The 15,605-nt window shown below is 46.0% G+C and overlaps 3 protein-coding genes across 3 annotated transcripts; 1 reads left to right on the forward strand and 2 right to left on the reverse strand.

Moving 5' to 3' along the window:
- Window positions 1-1,401: 1,401 nt before the first annotated feature.
- Window positions 1,402-8,934, forward strand: PCYB_042610 (hypothetical protein; the record flags this gene model as incomplete). The annotated part of the gene is made up of 2 exons (XM_004225410.1): window positions 1,402-3,657; window positions 3,829-8,934. 2 exons carry the CDS (start codon window positions 1,402-1,404, stop codon window positions 8,932-8,934), a joined length of 7,362 nt encoding a protein of 2,453 aa, XP_004225458.1.
- Window positions 8,935-10,413: 1,479 nt separating this feature from the next.
- On the reverse strand, window positions 10,414-13,190 carry PCYB_042620 (hypothetical protein; the record flags this gene model as incomplete). Its single annotated transcript, XM_004225411.1, has 3 exons — window positions 10,414-10,837; window positions 10,978-11,396; window positions 11,751-13,190. The coding sequence occupies 3 exons, from the start codon at window positions 13,188-13,190 to the stop codon at window positions 10,414-10,416; spliced, it is 2,283 nt and encodes a 760-aa protein (XP_004225459.1).
- Window positions 13,191-14,166: 976 nt separating this feature from the next.
- PCYB_042630 (5'-3' exonuclease N-terminal resolvase-like domain) lies at window positions 14,167-15,536 on the reverse strand (the record flags this gene model as incomplete). Its single annotated transcript, XM_004225412.1, has 2 exons — window positions 14,167-15,242; window positions 15,464-15,536. The coding sequence occupies 2 exons, from the start codon at window positions 15,534-15,536 to the stop codon at window positions 14,167-14,169; spliced, it is 1,149 nt and encodes a 382-aa protein (XP_004225460.1).
- Window positions 15,537-15,605: the final 69 nt, after the last annotated feature.

A 15,605-nucleotide genomic window follows, 5' to 3' on the forward strand; every position in this document is an offset into this window, starting at 1 on the left:
GGGAAATAAAAAGTAAAATATGGGGAGGCAAAAGGGAAAAAAAATGCAACCGATAATCTTCACTCTTGTATGCATTTTTTTCTTCCCGTTTGACACCCCAGTTTTAACTTTTTATTTTTGTCCGCCTTCCTCCTTTCACATGGGAATTGTTCGTCCATCCCGCACAGTTTTGGCCAACTGCGGCGCCATTTTTCGCGCTTGGGCGATTTTTACGCAGCTTCCCCCTTTGGTCTGCGCGTCAGTAAGCCATCCGTGCGCGTGCGCGGGCGTACAGATGGGCCATCAGATGGGCCAACAGGTGGGACAACAAATGGATTGAACATATGGGAGAACATACGAATGTACGGGCGTACGCATTTGTATATAACCCGTATGCATATGCGAGCTTCACATGCGCCAACGGGTGAAGAATATCCCTGTCATTCTGTTCAGTCCACTGCCCCCCTGCGTTCTTTTTAAAGCGCATACATGCACCGTGCATGCGCGAATTGTTTTTTATATTTTTTTTTTTTTTTTTTTTTTGGTGAGTTAAAAAGCAGTTCCAGTCAATTTAAGGTAAGAAAAAAAAAAAAAGGCGAAAAAAGTAAAAAAAGCAAAAAAAGCAAATAAAGCAAAAAAAGCAAATAAAGCAAAAAAAGCAAAAAAAAAAAAAAAAAAAAAAGGCGGCAAATTAGGATGAAGCGCAGGTTTTCCTTTACTGTAAAGGATTTTTCATTCGTGCCACAGGACGCACGTAAGTATTTATATTTCCCCTTCCGCTTTTTGTTTTCCTTGATTTTACATTTCCCGTTTGGCACCTTCTGTTGCGCAATGCGTGTCACGTCAGTTGCGTAATGCGTGCCATGCCCATCGCGGCAGCAGCTTTTGATTCTTCCATTTTCTTGTATATATGCTATATACTTGAAGAAGCACAGTTTATTTGATATGAAACCTCTTTTTTGTTTTTAATTCGGCATGCACGCCCCCCTATGGGCATTTACTACGTATAAGCGCATGCTTTCCAACCGTCTGCTTGTGTGCATATATTTTTTTTGTGTGTATAATGTATGTACCTCTTCGCGAGTACTTACGTTTGTACGAGTGAAAATATGACAAGAAGAAGAAGAAGAAGAAGAAAAAAAAAAACGACGGACAGATTTTCTTCCTTCCTGTGTAACTGTTTCTTCTTTTTTTCTTCCCGCTTTTTATGCACAAGAAGGGGGAGAGAAAAAAAGGGGAATTTTTTTTTTGTATATTTGCAGTTTGTTTTTTTTTTTTTTCCCATTTCACCGTCAGCATCATTTTGCACACTTCTCATTTCGAACGTTCCTATTCGCTTTGCTCGCGGTGATTCTCTCCCCCCCTGCTTGTTGCCCACACAGACACGTTGCCAGCCGCCGAACGTCATCCCTCAGAGCGAATATGATTAATAATGTCTTTTACGTTATCTTAGTGTTTTCATTTTTTCTGTTAATAATTAAGTGTGAATATATTAACAATGAGAAGAAGGAAGTGGTTTTCGAAACGGACCACCTCGAAAGGGGGGGACACTATGAGCAGAAGGATGAGAATCTAGAAGGCAACTACACCAGTCATGTAACGTTTGGAGGCAGCACCGAGGGGGGGGATGTAGGCATGCAGCTGCAGGTAGTTGTACCCAGAGGGGAGGAGCAGGACGAGGAGGGAGTTGAGGCAGGTATAGCCCCCTCTGTGCAAGGATCCCTAGAGAGCAGCGACGCTAAGGAGAGTGAACCGAAGGTAGATGGCCACGTAGGCGTGGAAGAGGTTGCTGATGGTAAGACCGCCAATGGGAGCAGTGTCGTCCAGAATGGAGAATCGGCTCAAGGTAACGTCTCCATAATGGAAGAATCCACAGTGAATAACCCCGTCAAAGGGAGTGAACCAAAGGGAGATATGGACGTTGGCGTGGAAGAGGCTGCCTCGAGTGATGTCATCAAAGAAACTGAATCGGAGTCTGACAGCATCGCCGTAGTGGATGAACCCGCTGCGGTAGAACCCATTGAGGTAGATCCCATTGAGGTAGATCCCATTGCGGTAGAACCCACTGCGGTAGAACCCATTGCGGTAGAACTTATCGCTAATGACTCTACCAAGGGGGATGAATTGAAGGCAGGGAGCGTCGTCGCCGTGGAGGAGGAGAAGACTACAGATAGTGACGTTGTCACTGCGGGGAACACCACCAAGGAGAGTGAACCCGTTGCGGATAGCGCCGCCTTCGTGGAAGAGGAAGCTGCTAGTAGCACCACCAAGGAGAGTGAACCCGTTGCGGATAGCGCCGCCTTCGTGGAAGAGGAAGCTGCTAGTTATGCCGCCAAGGAAAGTGAACCAAAGGCAGTTAGTGTCATCGTCATGGAAGAGACAACTGCTAGTAACGCCAGCAAGGAGATTGAATCAAAGGCAGATAACGTCGCCATAGTGGATGAATCCATAGTGAGCGTCGCCACCGAGGAACAACCCTCTATGAGTAGCGCCGGCAAGGAAAGTGAACCCCAGGCAGATAGCACCACGATGATAGAAGAACCCGTTGCAAATGACACCACGATGATAGAAGAGCCCATTGCAAATGACACCACGATGATAGAAGAACCCGTTGCAAATGACTCCACGATGATAGAAGAACCCGTTGCAAATGACACCACGATGACAGAAGAACCCATTGTGAGCAGCTTCGTTGAGGGCGAACTGAACCAAGGTGGGGTTGTCATCGTGGAAGAGGCAGCTTCTAGTAGGGCTGCCGAGGAGAGTGAACCCAAGACAGCTAGCACTTCCACAGTGGAGGAGTCCAGTGTGGGCAGTCCCGTTAAGGAGGACGAATCGAACCAAGATGGGATTTCCACTGTGAAGGAGGTCGCCCCTGATAGAAGCGTCCCAGATGGTGACCCCCCCCCTGAGAGAAGCATCCCACAGGGTGCCCCCCCCCCTGAGAGAAGCGCGGCAAGCGGGAGAAAGCAATTCCTGATGGAGTTCCAAGAGAGAGTAAACCACTACGATGAAGTTATGGACGAAATAATATTAAAAAGCCTAAACAGAGAGAATTATAATTACTTTAATATGTTAGACGAGTACGCAATGAAAACAAAAATGAGTGAAAAAATGTACAAGGGGATGAGATATATAATAAAGGTGATCATAGGAAGTACGGTAGTAACTCCATCGTATAAAGAGAAGAAAAAATCGTTTAATTACGAGATTGAGGAAAGTACATTTAAGCGTCATTTCGTAATGTCTCTGTTTAGATGGTACAAGAATTTTAAGCTAGTAGAATCACATTTCGACAAGGCAAATTACGTCTACTACGTGGGTGATGATGAAGATGAACGTGTGTACTCTTATAGGTATACCTACAGACTCGTATTGAATTTGCTAAGTTCAGAAACGTTTCCATTTTATTTAGATCTAAATAGATTTACCTTGCTGGATATACTGGACAATTATAATAAGTATAACTTTAAGCTAAACAACAGCACGAGGTATTACCCGTTCCACATGTACAGTTGTAAAACATTCAGGGATTTCGTGGCGGATTATTTCGAGTTTTATAACCATCGCTACTTTGAGAAGCACAAGCATTTGATTGCAGAGGAGGTCTACTATAATGGAATAAAAAAGAATGGCAATAAGTTGTTTACGCAGTTGAGCAGGTTGAATCCGAACTTTGTGTTGTACCCCTTCAGGAAGGGGCCCGCTTCGTCTCCGTCATCTGCTTCGTCGCCTTCGTCTGCTTCGTCTGCTCCCTCTGCGTCCTCTGCTTCGTCTCCTTCTGCCTCTCCCCCGTTGGTGGAAAATTACCTGGACGCAGAAATTGACCTGATTTTTTCCATTTTTAAGGAATTTCTGGTAAACCTGCTGAATGACCTCTACAATGAGTACTACAAGGAGGGGGTGAAGCGCGGTAGGAAGAAGGGATCCCACGAGGAGTTGAGTTCAGGTATCAGCGACCCCTCTGTGGAGCGGCAACCTGAGGGGGAGAAGACGGAGTGGAAAGAAATGACACCTCTCCATGACGCTTCTTCCGCGGAATGGAGCGGTCCGTCCGGGGATGGTGCGGGCGCGGCCAGTGAAACCGTCGGCGTGGAGGACACCCTGGAAAAGGTGCAGGAAAGAGAGTCCACCGTTGGCCAGCGCGACGGAAAGGAACCCACCATTGGCAAGCAGGGCGGAAAGGAACCCACCATTGGAAAGGGTGACGGAAGCGAGCCTACCACTGGCCAGCGCGACGGAAATGAGCCTACCACTGGCCAGCGCGACGGAAAGGAACCCACCGTCGGCAAGGGTGACGACCCCCTGAGCAACGAAATGTGGAAAGACCTACTCGAGTCGTACAAGGACGCCCCGAAGCCAGAAGACCTGAAGAAATACAACCAATATATTTTGAAAAATCTGAACAAAATATTAAAATTCACCTCGCAGAAGGAAAAGCAACAAATGGGAGATTATAAAAATAAATACGAACTGAAAGATGGGTTCATTGTCAACGTCGTTACGACAAGGCACACTCCCCTGTTGTTCAATCCAGCGAAGGATATTTACTCGTACCTTAATCAGATAAATAGTAAGAAGCAGGTGAATTTTAAAAATATATATGATAATTTGATGATTATTATTAGATACAAGGAGGGGAGTAATTTTTATGACAATTTGTTGCAGAGTAGGAGGATAGCGGGGGGGTTGTGGCGTGAGGTGGATTCTCCAAGTGGGGAGGGGGTGAACAAAGGAGCTAGTCGATCTGCCAAACGGGTAACCGAGAGGGTAGTCGTCGATGGGGATTTGTCTAGTGGGATGAACTCAAAAGAGTTGAATGCTTTTTTGCTGTTTATTGAGCGTGGGGAGGAGGCAATCGATGGGATATCTACCGGTGAAGAGACTATCGGTGGGACCTCCCCAACTCGTGGAGATGTGCATTCCTTTTACCGAAATGTCAATCTGAGTGAATTCACCCCCGCGGCGGTTAACATGAAGGACCAAATCCACGATCAGCTGAAATTGTTAAAGAAGAAGTACACAGAGAAGCTAAAGAACGAGGCAACGTGTGTCCTGGCCTTCCTCTACCTAATAGGAATAAATAACAACGAGGGGAAGTTACAGCTACCGTATGGGTTCCCCCGAAACATTGACCACTCAGTTAAGTTGATAAGAAGGGGAAAAGATGGGTTGTGTAATTTTTTAAGCGGTATACTCTACCATGTGAATCTACCAATATTTGTGAATAATTCATCTATATCGATAACAACAGAGATGAGTGAAGACTTAATAGATTCAAATGACAACTCGTTGAATAGCTTTTTTTATATATACTATAGAAATAATGGAAAAATAAGAAATCACGATTTTTTATCAAATGAAAATAGGATCATTCCAAAATCTGTGGATAATATGAAATCCAAAATTGTATCCTATGCCTTGGGTTCAACAAAGGATGATTTTTACAGTAAGCTTGCCTTCACTAATAATATGATCAGATTGAAATACAAGAACAAGGATAGTAATATTTATTTAAAGGATTATTTTGATTTTACATTTGATAAAAAGATATACAAAAATTCTGTAATTAGGAATAATATTTCTCCATTTTTAAGTTCCTGTGATTATTTGTTGAGTAACATACTAGGGGCAGTAGTCGATTCGTTGAAAAATACGTCCGCTATTGAAAGTGGGGTGTATGAAGAAAATATCAGCGAGAAGCATAGACATTTGATTCATAACACAGTTGACAATAATAAGAGTTTGTTTGAGTATTTTTTAAAACTAGCTGATAGTAGAAATTCTTATGCTCTTGCAGCTTTGGGGGAGATTTACTACTTAGGGAATGAGAGCATAGGTATTGAACGTGATGAAGCGAAAGCTTTTGAGTTTTGGAAGAAGGCGGCAGATCAGGGAGATAGCACTTCTGCTTTGTCCACTGGGTATGCCTACCTCGATGAGTATAAGAAGCATTTGCGGAAGGAGGAAATTGTTAAAACGATGAGTAAGGAGGACGTGCTGAATATGATTAGGGAGGAGAAGGGTAGCGGTGCTGGGGGAGGGGCGAAGAAGGGTAGCGGTGCGGGGAAGGATAGCGGTGCTGGGAAGGATAGCGGTGCTGGGGAAGGGGCGAAGAAGGGCAGCGGTGCGGGGAAGGATAGCGGTGGGGGCTACTTCTCCTTCGCGTCGGGGGGGGCAACTGCGGGGCTGCACACTTCGGCAGGGCAACCCTCCGGACAACAGAATGGCAGGGGCTCTTCCCCGGAGGGGGGTTCTCCCGTTGGGGCCCCTAATTTTATGGGCGCTTCCGGCGCGGCCGCGAGTTTTCCCAGCGCCTTGTATGGCGGCGGGTCCGCCGGGCCACTCGCTCCGTCCGCTCCGTCCGCTCAATCTGCTGCATCTGCTCCGCCCGCTCCGTCTGCTCAATCAGCCCCGTCCACCCCACCCTCTCCGTCCACTCCATCCGCTGAACCCGCACAACCCGCGGGGGGCCAAGCGGGCATACCCCTTGGGGGTGGCGAACAGAGGCAGGATAGCGCAGAGAATACGGCCAATGCATCGAGCAGCGAAAGCGACGATATCATCAAGAAATACATGCAGGAGCTGAGCGAGGAGAGAAATAAAGCCCTCAAAAACGCAGAGCAGTATTTCCAGAAGGCCATTCGAAACAACGAAGAGAGTGTAGAACACTTTTTGGCAAAGTACAATATATATAAGTTCGGATTGGGAACAGAAAAAAACGTGGAGCTAGCTGGAGAGTATTTAAAAAAAGCGGCAAATAAGGGAGATAGCATTTCACAGATGATGTTGGGACATTACTACTCGGGAACGGACATCGGTGTTAAGATAAAGGATTATGATGAGAAGAACAAAATCGAGAATTTAAAAAAATCCTATAAGTATTATAGCATGTCAGCAAAAAATGGAAATATAATTTCGCTGTACAATAAGAGCATCCTAATTCTGAAAGGGGTAAACCCAAACTTGAAGACTTTTAATGAAAAATGTGAAAAAACGTTGAAAAAATTTCACTTTATTGGACTGTTTAATGAGCGTTTATATGTGTTGACTAAGTTACTGAGGAGGAACTACGATTTTAGGGACTACACAGGTTCGCTTCTTGTTTCTGTTATTCTTTCCGAGCTGGGCGATCACCCCAATAATGTAAATGCATCTATGCTGTGGGACTTGAAACGGAAAACGATGCAGACGTTCACGGAGAAGTACAACCTGGTCGAGGGTCTTTTGGCGAACCTCCTCAAGAAGGCCATCCGGGAGGAGAGCGTCACTGACATGCTCATAAAGGGTGGACGTGGTGTGGGTGGCAACCGAGTAGCTAACCCAGTGGATCGAATAATCCACAGACTGTACAAGAAAGAAAAGGGGGGAAAGTACTCCCTACAGATGAAATCCCAACTCAGCGGGGACTCCATTTTGAAAAGTTGCGCGATGGTTACATGGAACATGTTCGAGAGGAAGAGCGTGCTTTTTAATTTGAAGTTTTGTTCCTATTTGAGAGACGAGTTGCTGCACAGAAGCAGTGGGGCCAACAGAGAGGAGAGCAGCGGTGGGGCCAACAAAGAGGAGAGCAGTGGTGGGACCAACAAAGAGGAGAGCAGTGGTGGGGCCAACAGAGAGGAGAGAAGTAGCCGAGCCAACGAAGAGGAGAGCAGCAGTCAGGCTGGGAAGACCCACCGAAACGTGTACAATTACGACGTGTACGAGCTAAGCCAAACACACAGACAAATCGATCTCTTCGAAAGGTACGACCAAATCGTAAAGAGTGAGATGAAAAAGGGTGGAACATCCCGAGAGAAAATTCAAAAAGCTGAAAAGATGAAGGGGACCATTCTGGAGCATTTCCGAACTAGTGAGTTCCTACATTGTTATTATAAGCCCATTTCGTATTATCAAATTAAGTTGGAGGAGGAGAAAAAGCAAAGTCTGAAAAGGAACGCCCAACAGGAGGAGAGCAGCCTTGTAGGGAGAAGTAGCAGCTACTTGGGATACACCCCTGGGAAAAACAAAAACGAACAAGTGACGGATTTATACGAAACAGAGTTCGCTAGGTATTCTCCCCTTTTAGAAGGTGAAGACATGAAAGAAATTTTTTATTACCAAAACACTTATTCATCTAGCATGTTTGAGGAAATACAAAGCTTCTCAAAAAATTGCGACATCTGCAAACAGTACTACGATATCTATTCAGCCTACTATGGTTATAAAAAATCTACCATAGATTTGATTAAGAAATATCGAGAAGGGGATGAGTTCACCATAAAGAGTAAGAGAAAGGAGCTCCAATTTTTGATTAGGAACTCGGATGAAGAAGACCATGAGCCTTTGTATTACAAGGCACTATTTTTGGAATCCAACAAATTGGAGAGCTTGAAAAATATTTTACAGATTTATTTGAAGCTAGCTACGGACAATCACAACGCTTGCAATGTGATTGGTGTTCTGGGCATCTTTAAAATTTTGTTCAAGAAGGTCTTCTTCGACGTCAGTTATTTCTTCAGCAGGAAGAAGGCGCAGCTTATTAGCGCGATTCGCGGGGAGAGCACCATTAGCGGGATCCTTGGCATTAACTGGATTAGCGGCGGGAGTAGCGGCTGGAGTAGCGGCTGGATTAGCGGCGGGAGCAGCGGCGGGAGTGACGAACGTGGGGAACTTCCAAAACACGGCGAACTTCCAAAACACGGCGAACTTCCAAAACACGGCGAACTTCCAAAACACGGCGAACGTGACAGTGCTGCCCCTGAGCCACCAGCCAACTCGCTCCAGAAGTATATTTTTTCAGACCTGAATTCCTGCGCGCTGCAAAATAACTTCCTTTTCAAGTCCGAGTTCCACAACAAATGCTTAAATTTCGACCATTTGCTGAGCAGCAACCACGCGTATTCGCAGATCAGCTACCGCGATTTTTTCAATGTCTTCTACACCTTCGTGGCCTCCTTTTTTAAAGTAGCATAGCGGTGAGGGGGTGAGGTGGTGAGGCGGTGAGGCGGCGAGGCGGCGGAGTTGCGTAGCGTTGTCTCGGCAGCGCGTCGACGCGACTGAACGGGCTTCGCTGCTACTCCCTTCGCTACCACGCCTTTCGCTGCTACTCCCCGCGCTGCTACACCCTGAGCGGCCCCCGCTTCTTCCGATTGCGCCTCGGAGAGTTTGCCCCTTTTTTTGGTGCGACCCTCCGCCTCATTTGTACAACCCAGCGTTACCACATCTTACGCGCCGCACATGCCAAATACTAGTGCGCGTGTGCGGGTCGGTTTGTTCCTGCGCGTGCCCCAAATTAGCCGCGGGTGTGTGTTCCACCTCGCGCTTTTTTTGTTTCCACAATTTAGGCTTTTCTTCGTTTCTCGCTTTAGCGTCATCGTTTCGGTCTTCACTTTTTTTTCGCGTACTTTTTTCGCGTACTTTTTTCGCGCACTTTTTTCGCGCACTTTTTTCGCGCACTTTTTTCGCGTACTTTTCTCTTGTTTTTTGCTTTTTCCTTTTTGCTCTTTGCTTTTTGCTCTTTGCTTTTTTCTTTCTTTTTTTTTTTTTTGTGCTTTGGATTGCCAAGCTGCCACCCCTCGCTGTAGGCCACCCGCCCCCGTGTGTACGCACGACAGGCAGGCCGGTTTTTGAGCGGGCCTCTTTGCTTTACAATTTGTAGAAGGCGACGCGTTTGCGTCGGCCGTGCGCAGCGTTGAGCAGTCTCGCCCAGTCACGCGCATGTGTAGTGTATATATGTATGTGTGCATGTATGCATGTGTGTGTGCATGTATGCATGTGTGTGTACACGTATATATGTATGTGTGCACGTATATATGTATGTGTGTATGTATGTATGTGCACGTACATGTGCGCACGTGCGTAGAGGCAATGTCGTTATGAATTTAATTCTTTAATTTTTTTTCTTTGTTCCGCTGTTTGATAATTAATAACTGTTAATTTTTGGAAAAAAAAAAAACAAAACAAAAAAAGGATCCAAGTACAGAGGAGCGGCGGGGACGAACTGGACAATCGGACCCCCCGTGAGTGAATCTTCTTCCGGGGTGAAAAAATGTGTAAAATGGGTCAACGGAAAAATAGAACGTGTAGCTTTCAAAAATTACAGACAATGCATTTGGAGCTAATTGTGGAGAAACAAGTTGGAGGGAATTTGTTTTTCACAAAATGGGTGGCGAAAATGGGGAAGTAATTTTGGGGGGAGGGTTTGGGTACCCGGCGAGAGAAGCGAAGACGATCCGCCCATTGGTAGCTCATAAAATGGTAAAAAAAAGTGACCTTTTATGGAGCCCATGATCCTACCGCACTAAAATTGAGGCTATGTAGAGTGTCTCTGAGTTGTTCCCTTAATGCACATTTGTTGTGCCGTTTCCCCATTTTGCACAACCAACTATTCATTCACACACGTGCGAGTTGTTCTTCCCCATGGATGGAGAGGAGACTCCATCACAGTTGCTACTAATCTCTGTGCAGCTTCTTTTTGGCTGGCTTGGCATTCCGCGTCCCCCCCTTGGAAGCGGTCTTTCTCTTCTTATCCTCTATGACAAAAGTAGCATTTTTAAACTTTTTCGATGAGCCAAGGTATTCCTGTACATTTTCCTTTTTCACATTAATTTGGTAGTTACTTACGTCGTTGGATTGGCTGTTCCGATTGACTTGACTTATTTGAAGCATATCTGTGTTGATTAACATGAGGGTGGTGAGAAAATTCCTACAGACTTGGTAGGGTTCCCTATTTTTGATGAGATTGGAGAGGGGGATTTTTTCTCCGCTGTTGATGGTGTAATGGATGATATTTTTTTTGTACACATCTACATCATATTTGGGGTGGCTCCTGAGGAGTTGGAGTTTCTCTTCGAGGAAGGCGTTCCATTTGGTGACTCTGCGGTTGGGTGGGAGGGGTGTGCATAGAAGGGGTGTGCCTAGAAGTGGCGGGCATGGAAGTGCCGTTCGTGGAAGGGGCGCGCACGGGTGGCAAAACTGGCCGCACCGCTCACAATGTGATGTCGGAAAGAGACCCACCTGTCGTGAATATCCTCGTCGAAGGAAGCGAAAAAGGCATCGGAGGAGTCCTTTTTTTCAAACACATCCAGCGGAATGCCATCCACCATGTCATTCATCATGCCATTCATCATGCCATCCACCATGCCACCATTTAGGGATCGCACATCTAGGAATTTTTCAGTGGTTAAGTTGCACTCCCCCTCGGCGATTGTATTTTCTTCATTCTGATCATCGACGTACTCTTCGTCCTGCAAAATGTCGAAGTCGTAGTTGTTCTTCTCGTCGAACAGATTTATGGAGAAGTATTTTTCGACGTTTTTTTTTTTCTTCAATTCTTTTATTAAGTTGTAGATGAGGGGTTCCAAGTGGTAGTAGTCGAAGTTGAGCCCCAGTTTTTGCACATAGATGTGTGGGATTTTTATTTGTTCAAATAGGGTCTGATCGTTGGAGCGGGCAGTGGAAGGTGGAAGGGGAAGCGGAAGCGGAAGGGGAAGCGTGTCCGGTGGTGTAGCGGAGGGCATAGCGGATGGCACACCAGATGCGCTTTTTTCGCATTGCCCCCTGTGTGATGTCTCCCCACTCGGGAGGCACGAAAAATATCGCCTCTCCGCGTTGCGAGTGATGATGTCTATAATTTGGCTGGGCTGCATATAGGTGAAGAAATCCTCCGCATGTTTGATATTCTGACATGTAAGCATATAATAATATGGCAATTTTTTTTTTATTTCATTTTTTTCAATCGTAGCAGTGCCCATTCTGTCCTTATCCATATGGGCATTCTCATCCAGGACATATAGGTACTTCTTCTGTTCTTTAAACCTGTTCATGAGATATTTTTTGCTTTTGATAATACCTAGGGCGAGATCATAATGGAAGAAGTCAGTCTTAAATAGGAATAAATCTGAGCAGAATTCCTCATTCAGGAGGTCATTAAAATTGTACGGCTTGTAAATGTCGTTTACTGTCTTTTCCTTTTCAATATATTTCGTCAGATTGACAGGAGACAAATATGTTGAGTGTCTGGAACAAGAAAAGTCGTACTTTTCGAAGAGCATGGAACTGTTTTGGTTTATGATGGAAAAATCGTATTGGTCATTTATGAAAATGTTGTAATCGTTGATATCTAGGAGGAGAATTCCATCGTTTTCGAGATACATTTTGTCAAAGTTTAGCGGTTTTATGAAGTTTTGTTCGAGCACCTCCTCCGCTTCGTCGGCTAGCCCGTCATTTTCCCCCTTCGCCCATGCCGCGATTGCCGCGGTTGCCGCGGTTGTCTGGATCGCCTCGTTCGCCTCGTTCGCCTCGTTCGTCTGGATCGCCTCGTTCGTCTGGATCGCCTCGTTCGTCTCGTTCGCCTCGTTCGTCTCGTTCGCCTCGTTCGCCTCGTTCGTCTCGTTCGTCTCGTTCGTCTCGTTCGTCTCGTTCGCCTCACTCGTAGCTTCTTCGCTTTGCCTTAACGTGCTGGAGTTCCCCTTGCGATCGTCACCGCCCCCACCATCGGCGTTGCGGTGGGAGATGCTCAAGTCAGTGCCCAGCTCGCTCTCCACGCCCATGTTCACGCCCATGTTCACGTCCATATTCACGCCCATGTCTGTACCTATGCCAATGGGCGTAGCCATGCTTTCTCTCATTTCCACAGAGCCTTCCTTCTTCTTCACATTTTCAGAAAAGAGAAAGGTGGGCAGCGGGATTGTCTTGATGAGCAGGTCGTCCTCCATGCATGGCTCGTTTTCCCCGGGGCAACTCTTTAAATTTTTTACTTCGTTAATGAACAGATACTCCTCCTCATCGGACATAACGATGTGCTTCTTCCCTGCATTGTTATGTCTGTTATCCTTGTAAATATTGTACAGCGTGTTATGGGCCAAATTGTGCAAGTGCTCGATTTTTAGGCCGAAGATTTTGACGCAGTTTTCCACAAAAATGGCAGCTGAGGTGAAGCTGTTCGCCACGTCTCTGTCTCGCTCATTGTCCCGTTCCTTGTCCCGTTCCTTGTCTCGCTCATTGTCTCTCCCCTTGTCACTCTCCCTCCCCCTTCCTCTTTCGTGTATTCCTCTTTCGTGTATTCCTCTTTCGTGTATTCCGCCTTCTAGCTCCTCCAGTACATTTTTGTCCAGGCAGTTGAGAAACTCCTGGATGGTCCTCGCCAGGTCGAAGTTGATCGATTCACTCGTGTTGTTGCATTTTTGGAGGTTCTGAATGAGGACAGTCAGCTCGTCGGGCGTCGACATGGTGCCCAGCGAAGGGGGGCGGCGAAGGGGAGTGGCGAAGGGGAGCGGCGGAGGGAAGGGGCGAAATGGGGCAAGGGGTGGAAGCAACGGACGAGAGGTGAATCTCCCACGTGGTGGTTCCGGGCCTATCACACCCCTAGCCGCATGAACAAATGCGAAGACAAAGCAGCCTACTTAGCTGCAGGGTGAACGGGGAAGGGAGCCCGATGGGGCGCATATCAATTCGGAAAAGGAACCCCGCAAGGTGTATAGAGAAACGAGTGGAGGGTGCGGAATAGAGACTCGCCGTGGGTAGATCGTGCGTAGTTCGCGAGTAATCTGTGTGTAGTCTGTGTGTAGTCTGTGTGTAGTCTGTGTGTAGTCCGTGCGTAGTCTGTGCGTAGTTCGCGAGTAATCCGTGCCTAGTCCGCGCGTCAACGGTATGCATACGAAGAACTGACTGTGCAGGAAAACCCATCAGTGCCTCTGTCTCATGCAGCATAACTGCAATTATGCCATCACGCAGGAATGCTTCGCGGTGCTGCTCGCGAAGAAGCTAGGAGGACAAGGAAGGATAAATACCCCCCGGCATCACAATGGGGAGTGCGGCGTGCTCGTCTATATGTGTGTGCAGGAAGTAGAAACGGATGGCGCATTTGCCACAGTTTGCTCTTTTAAGGGGGAAGGGGCGGCGTAAACGCGAAGCAAATTGGGCAGAATCGAGCCAAAAAAAAGGCGCAGAAGGACGCACCTTTGTGGAGATTTTTACACCATGGGGAAGATGCGATAGGTGTGCTGCACGCGTCATGAACATTACACAAAAAAAAAAAAACGAAAAAAAGGGGCCAAAAGGGGAATTCGCGGGGGGGAGAAAAAAAAAAATTCCCAACACAGGGTGCAACGGGAGCACATGGCGATCAGTACACAGATGACACATCGCTCACACGCACACATGAGAGCATGAGAACATGAGCACATGCCAAGGGGAGGCCCCCCGTTAGACTTTCGCCCCGTCGTAATTCACGATGACCGTTTTTTTTATCAATTTGTGAAGGGAATACTTGTCCAAGATGGTTTGAAAACGCTCGAAGTCCTTGATGCTTCCCTGTCTGTACTGACTCAACACTAAGGACTCGTTCGTCTCACATTTCAGTTTTATGAGTTTTCTGAACATGTTAATATTTTCTACATTGTTCAGAAAAATAGCATGTAGTTTGCTAGGAAGGTTATGTAGGTTCTTCAGGATATTGTCAATGGTGTGAAATTGTTTAAGTAAATGCTTGCTAGTCTTATCGCCTATGTTTGGGATGCCTGCAATTCCATCCGTTTTGTCTCCAGCCATGATAAGGTAGTCACTGTATTGAGCAGGCAATAAATTATGCTCCTGAACGAACGTATTAGCGTCAACTATTCTGTACTTTCTATTCGGTTGGCATATGCTAATGTTCATGTTATTGTGAGCATCATCATTGTATTCAAGAAGCTGGAGGAGGTCTTTATCACTCGAGACAACGATGACTCTGAATTGCTTGTGTGTGGTTGTTTCTTCTCCATTTGGTGAGGAGTAGTGGGGGTGATTTCCTGCCGTAAGAGTGTTACTGATACTATCTACAATGCCAGCAATATAGTTATCGCTTTCTACATCGGTAGAGGTAACGGTTTTTATTCCAATAAGATCGCAGAAGTCACTCACAAGTTTGAGTTGTTCATACAACTCTTCTGGATTTTTCTTCCTCATGAATTTATACTTGGCGTAAATTTTCTTCTTCTCATCATTCGACGTCTTCGAGTCAAAAACGATGACCACGTAGGAGGGGCAAAATAATTTGTATACTTTGTTCAACGATTGGATAAACCCATAGATGGTACTTAAATTTATTTCACTCTCATTTTTCAAGTATGGCATTCCGAAAAAATTTTTAAATAAGATAGAAGACCCGTCTACTATCAAAAAGGTTTCCAAATCATTTTGGGTGTTATTTTCTTTTTGTGTCTCTGTCTCATTTATTTTTTTTTTTGCAGCACTCAGTTTGATGCATCTGTAAATGGGTATGTTTCTTTTTCGCTTCGCCCCTTTTGTGTGTTGGGCGACGCTCCAAATGTACAGCTCTTTTCTGTGTGCACATTTACGCAGTGGATGTTTTTTTTTTCCGAGGGGAACGCCTGGGGGGGGGTCCCTCCTTTTCTTCTTCTTCCTTCCTTCAAGATTATCCTCACGTGGTCACCACTACTGGCACTACAACTGCCAATGGGGCTACAACTGCCAATGGAGCTACGACTGCCAATGGGGCTACCACTTCCGTGAACAGCCCATAGTATGCACCATTTCATGGCAAGAATGATGATGGCCCCAAGTGACCCATTCATTTTGCGCTCCTTCGTGTGGCGTTTTCTCCGCTTGTCATCGTTTCAGTGGGAGTGTTTTTTTTTTTTTTT

This window comes from Plasmodium cynomolgi, chromosome 4 (assembly GCF_000321355.1).
Source record: "Plasmodium cynomolgi strain B DNA, chromosome 4, whole genome shotgun sequence".
In the NCBI taxonomy this organism is placed as follows: Eukaryota; Apicomplexa; class Aconoidasida; order Haemosporida; family Plasmodiidae; genus Plasmodium; species Plasmodium cynomolgi.